Source organism: Oncorhynchus gorbuscha, linkage group LG13 (genome assembly GCF_021184085.1).
Source record: "Oncorhynchus gorbuscha isolate QuinsamMale2020 ecotype Even-year linkage group LG13, OgorEven_v1.0, whole genome shotgun sequence".
Classification (NCBI taxonomy): domain Eukaryota; kingdom Metazoa; phylum Chordata; class Actinopteri; order Salmoniformes; family Salmonidae; genus Oncorhynchus; species Oncorhynchus gorbuscha.
In genome coordinates, this window is record NC_060185.1 from 5,390,715 (window position 1) to 5,406,519 (window position 15,805).

The window sequence follows — 15,805 nt, forward strand, 5'->3', positions numbered from 1 at the left end:
AAATGTCCTTATGTAGTTTCTATCTGGTTTACTGACCTAGAGAACTCGCCATCTCTGACAGGCTGGGCAATGTGTTCGCCATCTTGGCCCCGGAGGATCCTGGGTAGCCCATGTGCACGTCCCCGTCTCCGAGGTCGTCCTCGGGCGTGAAGGGCGAGAGGCGTCCGCTGAGCGTGCTGGCGTTGGAGGAGGTGCGCGGCCGGAAACCGCTCCATACATCAAAGTCATCGTTGCTGTGGGAGTTGGGGCTGCCGGGCCACTTGGAGTAGGTGCCTCCCCCGAGGCTGTCTGCTCCCCCGTCAGGACCACCCTGGAGAGACAACTAGAAGAGAGATAGAGAGAGGAGAGAAGAGGAGAGGAGAGGAGTGAGGTGAGGAGAGATAGGAGAGGAGAGAGAGGGGAAAGAGGAGAAGAGAGAGAGGAGAGAGAGGGGAAAGAGGAGAGGAGAGTGAGGGGAAAGAGGAGAGGAGAGAGAGAGGAAAGAGGAGAGGAGAGAGAGAGAAGAGAGAGAGAGGGGAAAGAGGAGAGGAGAGATGGAGAGGAGAGAGAGGGGAAAGAGGAGAGGAGAGAGGGGAGAGAGAGGAGAAGAGAGAGAGAGGGGAAAAAGGAGAGTTGAAAGAGGAGAGGAGAGAGAGGAGAGAGGAGAGGGAGAAAGGAGAAGAGAGAGAGAGGGGAACGAGGAGAGGAGAGAGAGGAGAGAGAGGAGAAGAGAGAGAGAGGGGAAAGAGGAGAGGAGAGAGAGGAGAGAGGATAGGGAGAGAGGAGAAGAGAGAGAGAGGGGAAAGAGGAGAGGAGAGAGAGGGGAAGGAGGAGAGGAGAGAGAGGGGAAAGAGGAGAGGAGAGAGGGAGAGGAGAAGAGAGAGAGGGGAAAGAGCAGAGGAGAGAGAGGAGAAGAGAGAGAGAGGGGAAAGAGGAGAGGAGAGAGAGGAGAAGAGAGAGAGGGGGGAAAGAGGGGAAAGAGGAAAGGAGAGAGAGGAGAAGAGAGAGGGGAAAGAGGAGAGGAGATAGAGGAGAGGAGAGAGAGGGGAAAGAGGAGAGGAGAGAGGGGAGAGAGAGGAGAAGAGAGAGAGAGGGGAAAAAGGAGAGTTGAAAGAGGAGAGGAGAGAGAGGAGAGAGGAGAGGGAGAAAGGAGAAGAGAGAGAGAGGGGAACGAGGAGAGGAGAGAGGAGAGAGAGGAGAAGAGAGAGAGAGGGGAAAGAGGAGAGGAGAGAGAGGAGAGAGGATAGGGAGAGAGGAGAAGAGAGAGAGAGGGGAAAGAGGAGAGGAGAGAGAGGGGAAGGAGGAGAGGAGAGAGAGGGGAAAGAGGAGAGGAGAGAGGGAGAGGAGAAGAGAGAGAGGGGAAAGAGCAGAGGAGAGAGAGAGAAGAGAGAGAGAGGGAAAGAGGAGAGGAGAGAGAGGAGAAGAGAGAGAGAGGGGAAAGAGGGGAAATAGGAAAGGAGAGAGAGGAGAAGAGAGAGGGGAAAGAGGAGAGGAGATAGAGGAGAGGAGAGAGAGGGGAAAGAGAGGAGAGAGAGGAGAAGAGAGAGAGAGGGGAAAGAGGAGAAGAGAGAGAGAGGGGAAAGAGGAGAGGAGAGAGAGGGGAAAGAGGAGAGGAGAGAGAGGAGAAGAGAGAGAGGGGAAAGAGGAGAGGAGAGAGAGGAGAAGAGAGAGAGAGGGGAAAGAGGAGAGGAGAGAGAGGGGAAAGAGGAGTGAGATGAGAGGATAACAGAGATGAAGGATATAGCTACAGTTGAAGTCGGAAGTTTACATACACCTTAGCCAAATACATTTAAACTCAGTTATTCACAATTCCTGACATTTTATCCTAGTACAAATTCCCTGTCTTAGGTCAGTTAGGATCACCACTTTATTTTAAGAATGTGAAATGTCAGAATAATAGTAGAGAGTGATTTAATTCAGCTTTTATTTCTTTCATCACATTCCCAGTGGGTCAGAAGTTTACATTACACTCAATTAATATTTGGTGGCATTGCCTTTAAATTGTTTAACTTGTATTTAACTGTATAGATACTGTATAGATATAGATACTGTATAGATACTGTATAGATATAGATACGGTATAGATACTGTATAGATATAGATACGGTATAGATATAGATACTGTATAGATATAGATACTGTATAGATACTGTATAGATATAGATACTGTATAGATATTGTATAGATATAGATACGGTATAGATATAGATACTGTATAGATACTGTATAGATACTGTATAGATATAGATACTGTATAGATACTGTATAGATATAGATACTATATAGATACTGTATAGATATAGATACGGTATAGATATAGATAGTATAGATACTGTATAGATACTGTATAGATATAGATACTGTATAGATATAGATACTGTATAGATACTGTATAGATATAGTTACTGTATAGATACTGTATAGATGTTGTTACTGTATAGATACTGTATAGATACTGTATAGATATAGATACTGTATAGATACTGTATAGATATAGATACTGTATAGATATAGATACTGCATAGATACTGTATAGATATAGATACTGTATAGATATAGATACTGTATAGATACTGTATAGATATAGTTACTGTATAGATACTGTATAGATGTTGTTACTGTATAGATACTGTATAGATATAGATACTGTATAGATACTGTATAGATACTGTATAGCTACTGTATAGATATAGATACTATATAGATACTGTATAGATATAGATACTGTATAGATACTGTATAGATACTGTATAGATATAGATACTGTATAGATACTGTATAGATATAGATACTGTATAGATACTGTAGGTAATATAATAAAGACATTGAACAACAGTATTTCTGTACCTTCTTCTTAGCAGCCCGTCCTCTGCTCTTGGCGAACTTGCTGTTGTTGTTGTCCATGGAGGCTGCTCTACGTCGAGGGGACTTTCCAGTCTTCCCTCCCTCAGGGTTTAGCATCCACCAGGAACTCTTCCCTGTCCCCTCGTTCTGCACACGGACGAACCGACTGTGGAGGGACAGGTTGTGCCGGATAGAATTCTGGAGAGAGGTAGAGAGATGGAGAGGAGGGAGAGAGATGGAGAGGAGGGAGAGATATGGAGAAGAGAAGGGTGAGAGAGGTAGAGAGATGGAGAGGAGGGAGAGATATGGAGAAGGGTGAGAGAGGTAGAGAGATGGAGAGGAGGGAGAGATATGGAGAAGGGTGAGAGAGGTAGAGAGATGGAGAGGAGGGAGAGATATGGAGAAGGGTGAGAGAGGTAGAGAGATGGAGAGGAGGGAGAGAGATGGAGAGGAGGGAGAGATATGGAGAAGGGTGAGAGGTGGGAGAGAGATGGTGGAGGGAGAGGAGGGAGAGAGATGGAGGAGGGAGAGAGATGGAGAGGAGGGAGAGAGATGGAGAAGGGTGAGAGGAGGGAGAGAGATGGAGAGGAGGGAGAGAGATGGAGAGGAGGGAGAGATATGGAGAAGGGTGAGAGGCGGGAGAGAGATGGAGGAGGGAGAGAGATGTAGGAGGGAGAGAGATGGAGAGGAGGGAGAGAGATGGAGAGGAGGGAGAGAGATGGAGAGGAGGGAGAGAGATGGAGAGGAGGGAGAGAGATAGAGAGATGGAGAGAGATGGAGAAGGGTGAGAGAAGGGAGAGAGATGGAGAGGAGGGCGAGAGATGGAGAGATGGAGAAGGGTGAGAGGAGGGAGAGAGATAGAGAAGGGTGAGAGAAGGGAGAGAGATGGAGAGAGATGGAGAGATGGAGAAGGGTGAGAGGACGGAGAGAGATGGAGAAGGGTGAGAATGGTTGTGATGAGTCCAGAGCTTTCCACAAAAAGAAGAGAGAAAAAAACCCACTTCCAAAAAGGGAGATGGCGTCACGGTGAGCTCAGTACTATTCTATAAGGGAGATGGCGTCACGGTGAGCTCAGTACTATTCTATAAGGGAGATGGCGTCACGGTGAGCTCAGTACTATTCTATAAGGGAGATGGCGTCACGGTGAGCTCAGGAGATGGCGTCACGGTGAGCTCAGTACTATTCTATAAGGGAGATGGCGTCACGGTGAGCTCAGTACTATTCTATAAGGGAGATGGCGTCACGGTGAGCTCAGTACTATTCTACAAGGGAGATGGCGTCACGGTGAGCTCAGTACTATTCTATAAGGGAGATGGCGTCACGGTGAGCTCAGTACTATTCTATAAGGGAGATGGCGTCACGGTGAGCTCAGTACTATTCTATAAGGGAGATGGCGTCACGGTGAGCTCAGTACTATTCTATAAGGGAGATGGCCACGGTGAGCTCAGTTATTCTATAAGGGAGATGGCGTCACGGTGAGCTCAGTACTATTCTATAAGGGAGATGGCGTCACGGTGAGCTCAGTACTATTCTATAAGGGAGATGGCGTCACGGTGAGCTCAGTACTATTCTATAAGGGAGATGGCGTCACGGTGAGCTCAGTACTATTCTATAAGGGAGATGGCGTCATGTTATTCTATAAGGGAGATGACTCAGTACATTCTATAAGGGAGATGGCGTCTTGAGCCCAAACGTACTATTCTATTCCCTACATAAGAGCTCAGTACACTTCTATAAGAGATGGACGGTGAGCTCAGTACATTCTATAAGGGAGATGGCGTCACTCACAGTAATATAAATACGGTGAGCTCAGTAATAGGGAGATGGCCACTGAGCTCAGGATTCTATAAGGGAGATGGCGTCACGGTGAGCTCAGTACTATTCTATAAGGGAGATGGCGTCACGGTGAGCTCAGTACTATTCTATAAGGGAGATGGCGTCACTGTGAGCTCAGTACTATTCTATAAGGGAGATGGCGTCACGGTGAGCTCAGTACTATTCTATAAGGGAGATGGCGTCACGGTGAGCTCAGTACTATTCTATTAAGAAGCTGCGGCGTTTTGACCATTGCGTCGTTGTCATAGCTCGTAGTGTGATGCGTTTGCCCTTCAAAGACCACTTGAAGGCAGCAGACAGTGGGATTGACGTAACATCCCCTTTGCCACTGAAATGCCATGTTAAGATGTATGACACTGTTTACACTGAGGCTACTTCCCAAACGGCACCCTATTCCCTACACAAGTACACTACTTTTGACAAGATCGGCCATAGGGCAGTAGTGCACTACAGTATATAAATAGGGAATAGAGTGCCACTGGGGACTGTCGTTTCCCTGTGTGCCCTTTCCTGTAACATCTCAGCATACAGGCTTAAATCCCCTCCAGCTGCCTGGCTTTATAATCCCTGCTGGAGCTGGAGAGGAGAAGGTCACTCCTACATCTACTACCAGGTAGAGGAGAAGGTCCCTACTACACCATCTAATACCAGGTAGAGGAGAAGGTCCCTAAAACACCATCTACTACCAGGTAGAGGAGAAGGTCACTACTACACCATCTAATACCAGGTAGAGGAGAAGGTCCCTACTACACTATCTAATACCAGGTAGAGGAGAAAGTCACTACTACACCATCTAATACCAGGTAGAGGAGAAGGTCCCCAATACACCATCTAATACCAGGTAGAGGAGAAGGTCCCTAATACACCATCTAATACCAGGTAGAGGAGAAGGTCACTACTACACCATCTAATACCAGGTAGAGGAGAAGGTCCCTAAAACACCATCTAATACCAGGTAGAGGAGAAGGTCCCTACTACATCTAATACCAGGTAGAGGAGAAGGTCCCTACTACACCATCTAATACCAGGTAGAGGAGAAGGTCACTACTACACCATCTAATACCAGGTAGAGGAGAAGGTCCCTCCTACATCTAATACCAGGTAGAGGAGAAGGTCCCTCCTACATCTAATACCAGGTAGAGGAGAAGGTCCCTACTACACCATCTAATACCAGGTAGAGGAGAAGGTCACTACTACACCATCTAATACCAGGTAGAGGAGAAGGTCACTACTACACCATCTAATACCAGGTAGAGGAGAAGGTCACTACTACACCATCTAATACCAGGTAGAGGAGAAGGTCCCTAAAACACTATCTACTACCAGGTAGAGGAGAAGGTCCCTCCTACTTCTAATACCAGGTAGAGGAGAAGGTCCCTCCTACATCTAATACCAGGTAGAGGAGAAGGTCCCTCCTACATCTAATACCAGGTAGAGGAGAAGGTCCCTCCTACATCTAATACCAGGTAGAGGAGAAGGTCCCTACTACACCATCTAATACCAGGTAGAGGAGAAGGTCCCTCCTACATCTAATACCAGGTAGAGGAGAAGGTCCCTCCTACATCTAATACCAGGTAGAGGAGAAGGTCCCTCCTACATCTAATACCAGGTAGAGGAGAAGGTCCCTCCTACATCTAATACCAGGTAGAGGAGAAGGTCCCTCCTACATCTAATACCAGGTAGACCGAAAAGAGTGTCTGGACATCAGAAGAGCGAATAATTTTACCTTGAATTAGACTAATAATTGTTCTTTAATGAGTCGGCCTAGAGGGATCCACAGGTGATGCACTCCACACTGGCCTTTCACACCTGGGCAAAAGGAACACCTATGTGTGAATGCTATTCATTGACTACAGTTCAGCGTTCAACATCATAGCGTCCTCAAAGCTCATCAATAAGCTAAGGACCCTGGAACTAAACACTCCCTTTGCAACTGGATCCTGGACTTCCTGACAGGCTGAACCAGGTGGGCCGTCACTCACGACTACACGGCCAGGCACGACTCCATCACCATCATTAAGTTTGCCGATGAGACAACAGTGGTAGTAGGCCTGATCACCGACAACGACGAGACAGCCTATAGGGAGGAGGTCAGAGACCTGGCCGTGTGGTGCACGGACAACAACCTCTCCCTCAACGTGATCAAGACAAAGGAGATGATTGTGGACTACAGGAAAAGGAGGACAGAGCACGCCCCAATTCTCATCAACGGGGCTGTAGTAGAGCAGGTTGACAGCTTCAAGTTCCTTGGCGTCCACATCAACAACAAACTAGAATGGTCCAAACACACCAAGACAGTCGTGGAGAGGGCACGACAAAAACCTATTCCACCTCAGGAGACCGCAAGGCACTACAGAGGGTTGTACGTACAACCCAGTACATCACCGGGGCCAAGCTTCCTGCCATCCAGGACCTCTATACCAGGCGGTGTCAGAGGAAGGCCCCAAAAATTGTCAATGACTCCAGCAACCCTAGTCATAGACTGTTCTCTCTGCTACCGCACGGCAAGCGGTACCGGAGCGCCAAGTCTAGGTCCAAGATGCTTCTAAACAGCTTCTACCCCCCCAAGCCACAAGACTCCTGAAATAATAAAATGGCAACCCGGACAATTTGTTTATTATCTATGCATAAGTCACTTTACCCCTACCTACATGTACAAATGACCTTGAGGAACCTGTAACCCCGCACATTGACCTCCTGTATATAGCCTCCACATTGACTCTGTACCGGTACCCCCTGTATATAGTCTCCACATTGACTCTGTACTGGTACCCCCTGTATATAGCCTCCACACTGACTCTGTACCTGTACCCCCTGTATATAGCCTCCACACTGACTCTGTACTTCCCCTGTATATAGCCTCCACATTGACTCTGTACCCCCTGTATATAGCCTCCACATTGACTCTGTACTGGTCCCCTGTATATAGCCTCCACATTGACTCTGTACCATTCTGTATATAGCCTCCACATTGACCTCTGTACCAGTACCCCCTTCTATATAGCCTCCACATTGACTCTGTACTGGTACCCCCTGTATATAGCCTCCACATTGACTCTGTACCGGTACCCCTGTATATAGCCTCCACACTGACTCTGTACTGGTACCCCCTGTATATAGCCTCCGCATTGACTCTGTACCGGTACCCCCTGTATATAGCCTCCACACTGACTCTGTACTGGTACCCCCTGTATATAGCCTCCACATTGACTCTGTACCCCCTGTATATAGCCTCCACATTGACTCTATACTGGTACCCCCTGTATATAGCCTCCACATTGACTCTGTACCGGTACCCCCTGTATATAGCCTCCACACTGACTCTGTACTGGTACCCCCTGTATATAGCCTCCACATTGACTCTGTACCGGTACCCCTGTATATAGCCTCCACATTGACTCTGTACACTACCCCCTTCTATATAGCCTCCACATTGACTCTGTACTGGTACCCCCTTTATATAGCCTCCACATTGACCCTGTACTGGTACCCCCTGTATATAGCCTCCACATTGACCCTGTACTGGTACACCCTGTATTTAGCCTCCATATTGACTCTGTACTGGTACCCCTGTATATAGCCTCCACATTGACCCTGTACTGGTACCCCCTGTATATACCTTGCTACCACATTGACTCTGTACAGGTACCCCCTGTATATAGCCTCCACACTGACTCTGTACCGGTACCCCCTGTATATAGCCTCCACATTGACCCTGTACTGGTACCCCTGTATATAGCCTCCACATTGACCCTGGACTGGTATCCCACTACCATTCTAGCCTCCACATTGACTCTGTACTGGTACCCCCTGTATATAGCCTCCACATTGACTCTGTACAGGTACCCCCTGTATATAGCCTCCACACTGACTCTGTACCGGTACCCCTGTATATAGCCTCCACATTGACTCTGTACAGGTACCCCCATTCTATATAGCCTCCACATTGACTCTGTACAGGTACCCCCATTCTAATAGCCTCCACATTGACTCTGTACAGGTACCCCCTGTATATAGCCTCCACATTGACTCTGTACAGGTACCCCCATTCTATAGTCTCCACACTGACTCTGTACCGGTACCCCCTGTATATAGCCTCCACATTGCCTCTGTACAGGTACCCCCTTCTATATAGCCTCCACATTGCCACCTGACTCTGTACAGGTACCATTCTATATAGCCTCCACATTGACTCTGTACAGGTACCCCCTGTATATAGCCTCCACATTGACTCTGTACAGGTACCCCCTGTATATAGCCTCCACATTGACTCTGTACAATGTACAATACCTGTTGTATGTGACAAATGAAATTGTATTTTATTTGAATGAGCTGTTTTGTCATGTAGTAATGTGGTGCCTGTCTGTAATTCCTTAAACATTTATTTTAACAATACATTAAATGAAAAATAAATATATTTCAAAACATATTTTTTGGTCAATAGGTACTCAACATAACAACAAATGGGTTGAGTAGGCATTGTATACACTACACCACCTGTATACACTACACTACCATTCTAATGCCCCACATTCTACCTGTATACACTACACTACCATTCTAATGCCCCACATTCCACCTGTATACACTACACTACCATTCTAATGCCCCACATTCCACCTGTATACACTACACTACCATTCTAATGCCCCACATTCCACCTGTATACACTACACTACCATTCTAATGCCCCACATTCCACCTGTATACACTACCATTCTAATGCCCCACATTCCACCTGTATACACTACACTACCATTCTAATGCCCCACATTCCACCTGTATACACTACACTACCATTCTAATGCCCCACATTCTACCTGTATACACTACCATTCTAATGCCCCACATTCCACCTGTATACACTACACTACCATTCTAATGCCCCACATTCCACCTGTATACACTACCATTCTAATGCCCCACATTCCACCTGTATACACTACCATTCTAATGCCCCACATTCTACCTGTATACACTACCATTCTAATGCCCCACATTCCACCTGTATACACTACACTACCATTCTAATGCCCCACATTCTACCTGTATACACTACACTACCATTCTAATGCCCCACATTCTACCTGTATACACTACACTACCATTCTAATGCCCCACATTCCACCTGTATACACTACCATTCTAATGCCCCACATTCTACCTGTATACACTACCATTCTAATGCCCCACATTCCACCTGTATACACTACACTACCATTCTAATGCCCCACATTCCACCTGCCCCACATACACTACCATTCTAATGCCCCACATTCCACCTGTATACACTACCATTCTAATGCCCCACATTCCACCTGTATACACTACACTACCATTCTAATGCCCCACATTCTACCTGTATACACTACCATTCTAATGCCCCACATTCTACCTGTATACACTACCATTCTAATGCCCCACATTCTACCTGTATACACTACCATTCTAATGCCCCACATTCCACCTGTATACACTACCATTCTAATGCCCCACATTCCACCTGTATACACTACACTACCATTCTAATGCCCCACATTCTACCTGTATACACTACACTACCATTCTAATGCCCCACATTCCACCTGTATACACTACACTACCATTCTAATGCCCCACATTCTACCTGTATACACTACACTACCATTCTAATGCCCCACATTCCACCTGTATACACTACACTACCATTCTAATGCCCCACATTCCACCTGTATACACTACCATTCTAATGCCCCACATTCCACCTGTATACACTACACTACCATTCTAATGCCCCACATTCCACCTGTATACACTACCATTCTAATGCCCCACATTCCACCTGTATACACTACACTACCATTCTAATGCCCCACATTCCACCTGTATACACTACACTATTAATGCTAATGCCCCATTCTAATCCACCTGTATACACTACACTACCATTCTAATGCCCCACATTCTACCTGTATACACTACACTACCATTCTAATGCCCCACATTCCACCTGTATACACTACCATTCTAATGCCCCACATTCTACCTGTATACACTACCATTCTAATGCCCCACATTCCACCTGTATACACTACACTACCATTCTAATGCCCCACATTCTACCTGTATACACTACACTACCATTCTAATGCCCCACATTCTACCTGTATACACTACCATTCTAATGCCCCACATTCCACCTTCTAATGCCCCACATTCCACCTGTATACACTACACTACCATTCTAATGCCCCACATTCCACCTGTATACACTACCATTCTAATGCCCCACATTCCACCTGTATACACTACACTACCATTCTAATGCCCCACATTCTACCTGTATACACTACACTACCATTCTAATGCCCCACATTCTACCTGTATACACTACCATTCTAATGCCCCACATTCCACCTGTATACCTACACATTCTAATGCCCCACATTCTACCTGTATACACTACCATTCTAATGCCCCACATTCTACCTGTATACACTACCATTCTAATGCCCCACATTCCACCTGTATACACTACACTACCATTCTAATGCCCCACATTCTACCTGTATACACTACACTACCATTCTAATGCCCCACATTCCACCTGTATACACTACACTACCATTCTAATGCCCCACATTCTACCTGTATACACTACACTACCATTCTAATGCCCCACATTCTACCTGTATACACTACCATTCTAATGCCCCACATTCCACCTGTATACACTACCATTCTAATGCCCCACATTCTACCTGTATACACTACACTACCATTCTAATGCCCCACATTCCACCTTCCACCTGCCCCACATTCCACCTGTATACACTACCATTCTAATGCCCCACATTCCACCTGTATACACTACACTACCATTCTAATGCATTCTACCTGTATACACTACCATTCTAATGCCCCACATTCCACCTGTATACACTACCATTCTAATGCCATTCTAATGCCCCACCCACCCTGTATACACTACACTACCATTCTAATGCCCCACATTCCACCTGTATACACTACCATTCTAATGCCCCACATTCCACCTGTATACACTACACTACCATTCTAATGCCCCACATTCCACCTGTATACACTACACTACCATTCTAATGCCCCACATTCCACCTGTATACACTACCATTCTAATGCCCCACATTCCACCTGTATACACTACACTACCATTCTAATGCCCCACATTCCACCTGTATACACTACACTACCATTCTAATGCCCCACATTCTACCTGTATACACTACACTACCATTCTAATGCCCCACATTCTACCTGTATACACTACACTACCATTCTAATGCCCCACATTCCACCTGTATACACTACACTACCATTCTAATGCCCCACATTCCACCTGTATACACTACACTACCATTCTAATGCCCCACATTCCACCTGTATACACTACACTATTCTAATGCCCCACATTCCACCTTCTATACACTACACTACCATTCTAATGCCCCACATTCCACCTGTATACACTACACTACCATTCTAATGCCCCACATTCCACCTGTATACACTACACTACCATTCTAATGCCCCACATTCCACCTGTATACACTACACTACCATTCTAATGCCCCACATTCCACCTGTATACACTACACTACCATTCTAATGCCCCACATTCCACCTGTATACACTACACACTACCATTCTAATGCCCCACATTCTACCTGTATACACTACACTACCATTCTAATGCCCCACATTCCACCTGTATACACTACCACCATTCTAATGCCCCACATTCCACCTGTATACACTACACTACCATTCTAATGCCCCACATTCCACCTGTATACACTACCATTCTAATGCCATTCTAATGCCCCATTCATTCCACCTGTATACACTACACTACCATTCTAATGCCCCACATTCCACCTGTATACACTACCATTCTAATGCCCCACATTCCACCTGTATACACTACACTACCATTCTAATGCCCCACATTCCACCTGTATACACTACCATTCTAATGCCCCACATTCCACCTGTATACACTACCATTCTAATGCCCCACATTCCACCTGTATACACTACCATTCTATTCTAATGCCCCACATTCCACCTGTATACACTACACTACCATTCTAATGCCCCACATTCCACCTGTATACACTACACTACCATTCTAATGCCCCACATTCTACCTGTATACACTACCATTCTAATGCCCCACATTCCACCTGTATACACTACACTACCATTCTAATGCCCCACATTCCACCTGTATACACTACACTACCATTCTAATGCCCCACATTCCACCTGTATACACTACACTACCATTCTAATGCCCCACATTCCACCTGTATACACTACACTACCATTCTAATGCCCCACATTCCACCTGTATACACTACACTACCATTCTAATGCCCCACATTCCACCCATGTATACACTACACTACCATTCTAATGCCCCACATTCCCCTGTATACACTACCATTCTAATGCCCCACCACCTGTATACACTACACTACCATTCTAATGCCCCACATTCCACCTGTATACACTACACTACCATTCTAATGCCCCACATTCCACCTGTTCTATACACTACACTACCATTCTAATGCCCCACATTCCACCTGTATACACTACCTAATGCCATTCTAATGCCCCACATTCCACCTGTATACCATTCTACTTCCACCTGTATACACTACACTACCATTCTAATGCCCCACATTCCACCTGTATACACTACACTACCATTCTAATGCCCCACATTCTGTACCTGCCCCACATTCACCTACACTACCATTCTAATGCCCCACATTCCACCTGTATACACTACCACCATTCTAATGCCCCACATTCCACCTGTATACACTACCATTCTAATGCCCCACATTCTACCTGTATACACTACCATTCTAATGCCCCACATTCTACCTGTATACACTACCATTCTAATGCCCCACATTCCACCTGTATACACTACCATTCTAATGCCCCACATTCCACCTGTATACACTACCATTCTAATGCCCCACATTCCACCATTCTACCATTCTAATGCCCCACATTCCACCTGTATACACTACCACTACCATTCTAATGCCCCACATTCCACCTGTATACACTACACTACCATTCTAATGCCCCACATTCTACCTGTATACCTGCCCCACATTCCACCTGTATACACTACACTACCATTCTAATGCCCCACATTCCACCTGTATACACTACACTACCATTCTAATGCCCCACATTCCACCTGTATACACTACACTACCATTCTAATGCCCCATTCTAATGCCCCACATTCCACCTGTATACACTACACTACCATTCTAATGCCCCACATTCCACCTGTATACACTACCATTCTAATGCCCCACATTCCACCTGTATACACTACACTACCATTCTAATGCCCCACATTCTACCTGTATACACTACCATTCTAATGCCCCACATTCCACCTGTATACACTACCATTCTAATGCCCCACATTCCACCTGTATACACTACACTACCATTCTAATGCCCCACATTCCACCTGTATACACTACCATTCTAATGCCCCACATTCCACCTGTATACACTACCATTCTAATGCCCCACATTCCACCTGTATACACTACCATTCTAATGCCCCACATTCCACCTGTATACACTACCATTCTAATGCCCCACATTCCACCTGTATACACTACACTACCATTCTAATGCCCCACATTCCACCTGTATACACTACCATTCTAATGCCCCACATTCCACCTGTATACACTACACTACCATTCTAATGCCCCACATTCCACCTGTATACACTACACACCTGTATACACTTTCTAATGCCCCATTCTGTATAACACTACCATTCTAATGCCCCACATTCCACCTGTATACACTACACTACCATTCTAATGCCCCACATTCCACCTGTATACACTACCATTCTAATGCCATTCCACCTGTAATGCCCCACATTCCACCTGTATACACTACACTACCATTCTAATGCCCCACATTCCACCTGTATACACTACCATTCTAATGCCCCACATTCATTCCACCTTCTAATGTATTCCACCTGTACTACACTACCATTCTAATGCCCCACATTCCACCTGTATACACTACCATTCTACCATTCTAATGCCCCACATTCCACCTGTATACACTACACACTACCATTCTAATGCCCCACATTCCACCTGTATACACTACACATTCTAATGCCCCACATTCCACCTGTATTCCATTCCTTCCACCTGTATACACTACACTACCATTCTAATGCCCCACATTCCACCTGTATACACTACACTACCATTCTAATGCCCCACATTCCACCTGTATACACTACACTACCATTCTAATGCCCCACATTCCACCTGTATACACTACCATTCTAATGCCCCACATTCCACCTGTATACACTACACTACCATTCTAATGCCCCACATTCCACCTGTATACACTACACTACCATTCTAATGCCCCACATTCCACCTGTATACACTACACTACCATTCTAATGCCCCACATTCCACCTGTATACACTACACTACCATTCTAATGCCCCACATTCCACCTGTATACACTACACTACCATTCTAATGCCCCACATTCCACCTGTATACACTACATTCTAATGCCATTCTAATGCCCCACATTCCACCTGTATACACTACACTACCATTCTAATGCCCCACATTCCACCTGTATACACTACCATTCTAATGCCCCACATTCCACCTGTATACACTACCATTCTAATGCCCCACATTCCACCTGTATACACTACACTACCATTCTAATGCCCCACATTCCACCTGTATTTCTAATGCCCCACATTCACCTTCTAATGCCCACATTCCACCTGTATACACTACACTATTCTAATGCCCCACATTCCACCTGTATACACTACACTACCATTCTAATGCCCCACATTCCACCTGTATACACTACCATTCTAATGCCCCACATTCCACCTGTATACACTACCATTCTAATGCCCCACATTCCACCTGTATACACTACCATTCTAATGCCCCACATTCCACCTGTATACACTACACTACCATTCTAATGCCCCACATTCCACCTGTATACACTACCATTCTAATGCCCCACATTCCACCTGTATACACTACCATTCTAATGCCCC

At 45.8% G+C, this 15,805-nt stretch overlaps 1 protein-coding gene across 1 annotated transcript in view; it reads right to left on the reverse strand.

Moving 5' to 3' along the window:
* The window catches only part of foxo1a (forkhead box O1 a), a 137,310-nt gene that overhangs the window by 4,036 nt on the left and 117,469 nt on the right, over window positions 1-15,805 (reverse strand). The window contains exons 2-3 of the mRNA XM_046293616.1: window positions 2,827-3,021; window positions 37-322 (exon numbers count right to left, since the gene is read on the reverse strand). Of these exons, the coding sequence (XP_046149572.1) occupies window positions 37-322; window positions 2,827-3,021 (481 nt within the window). The remainder of the gene's footprint in view (window positions 1-36; window positions 323-2,826; window positions 3,022-15,805) is intronic.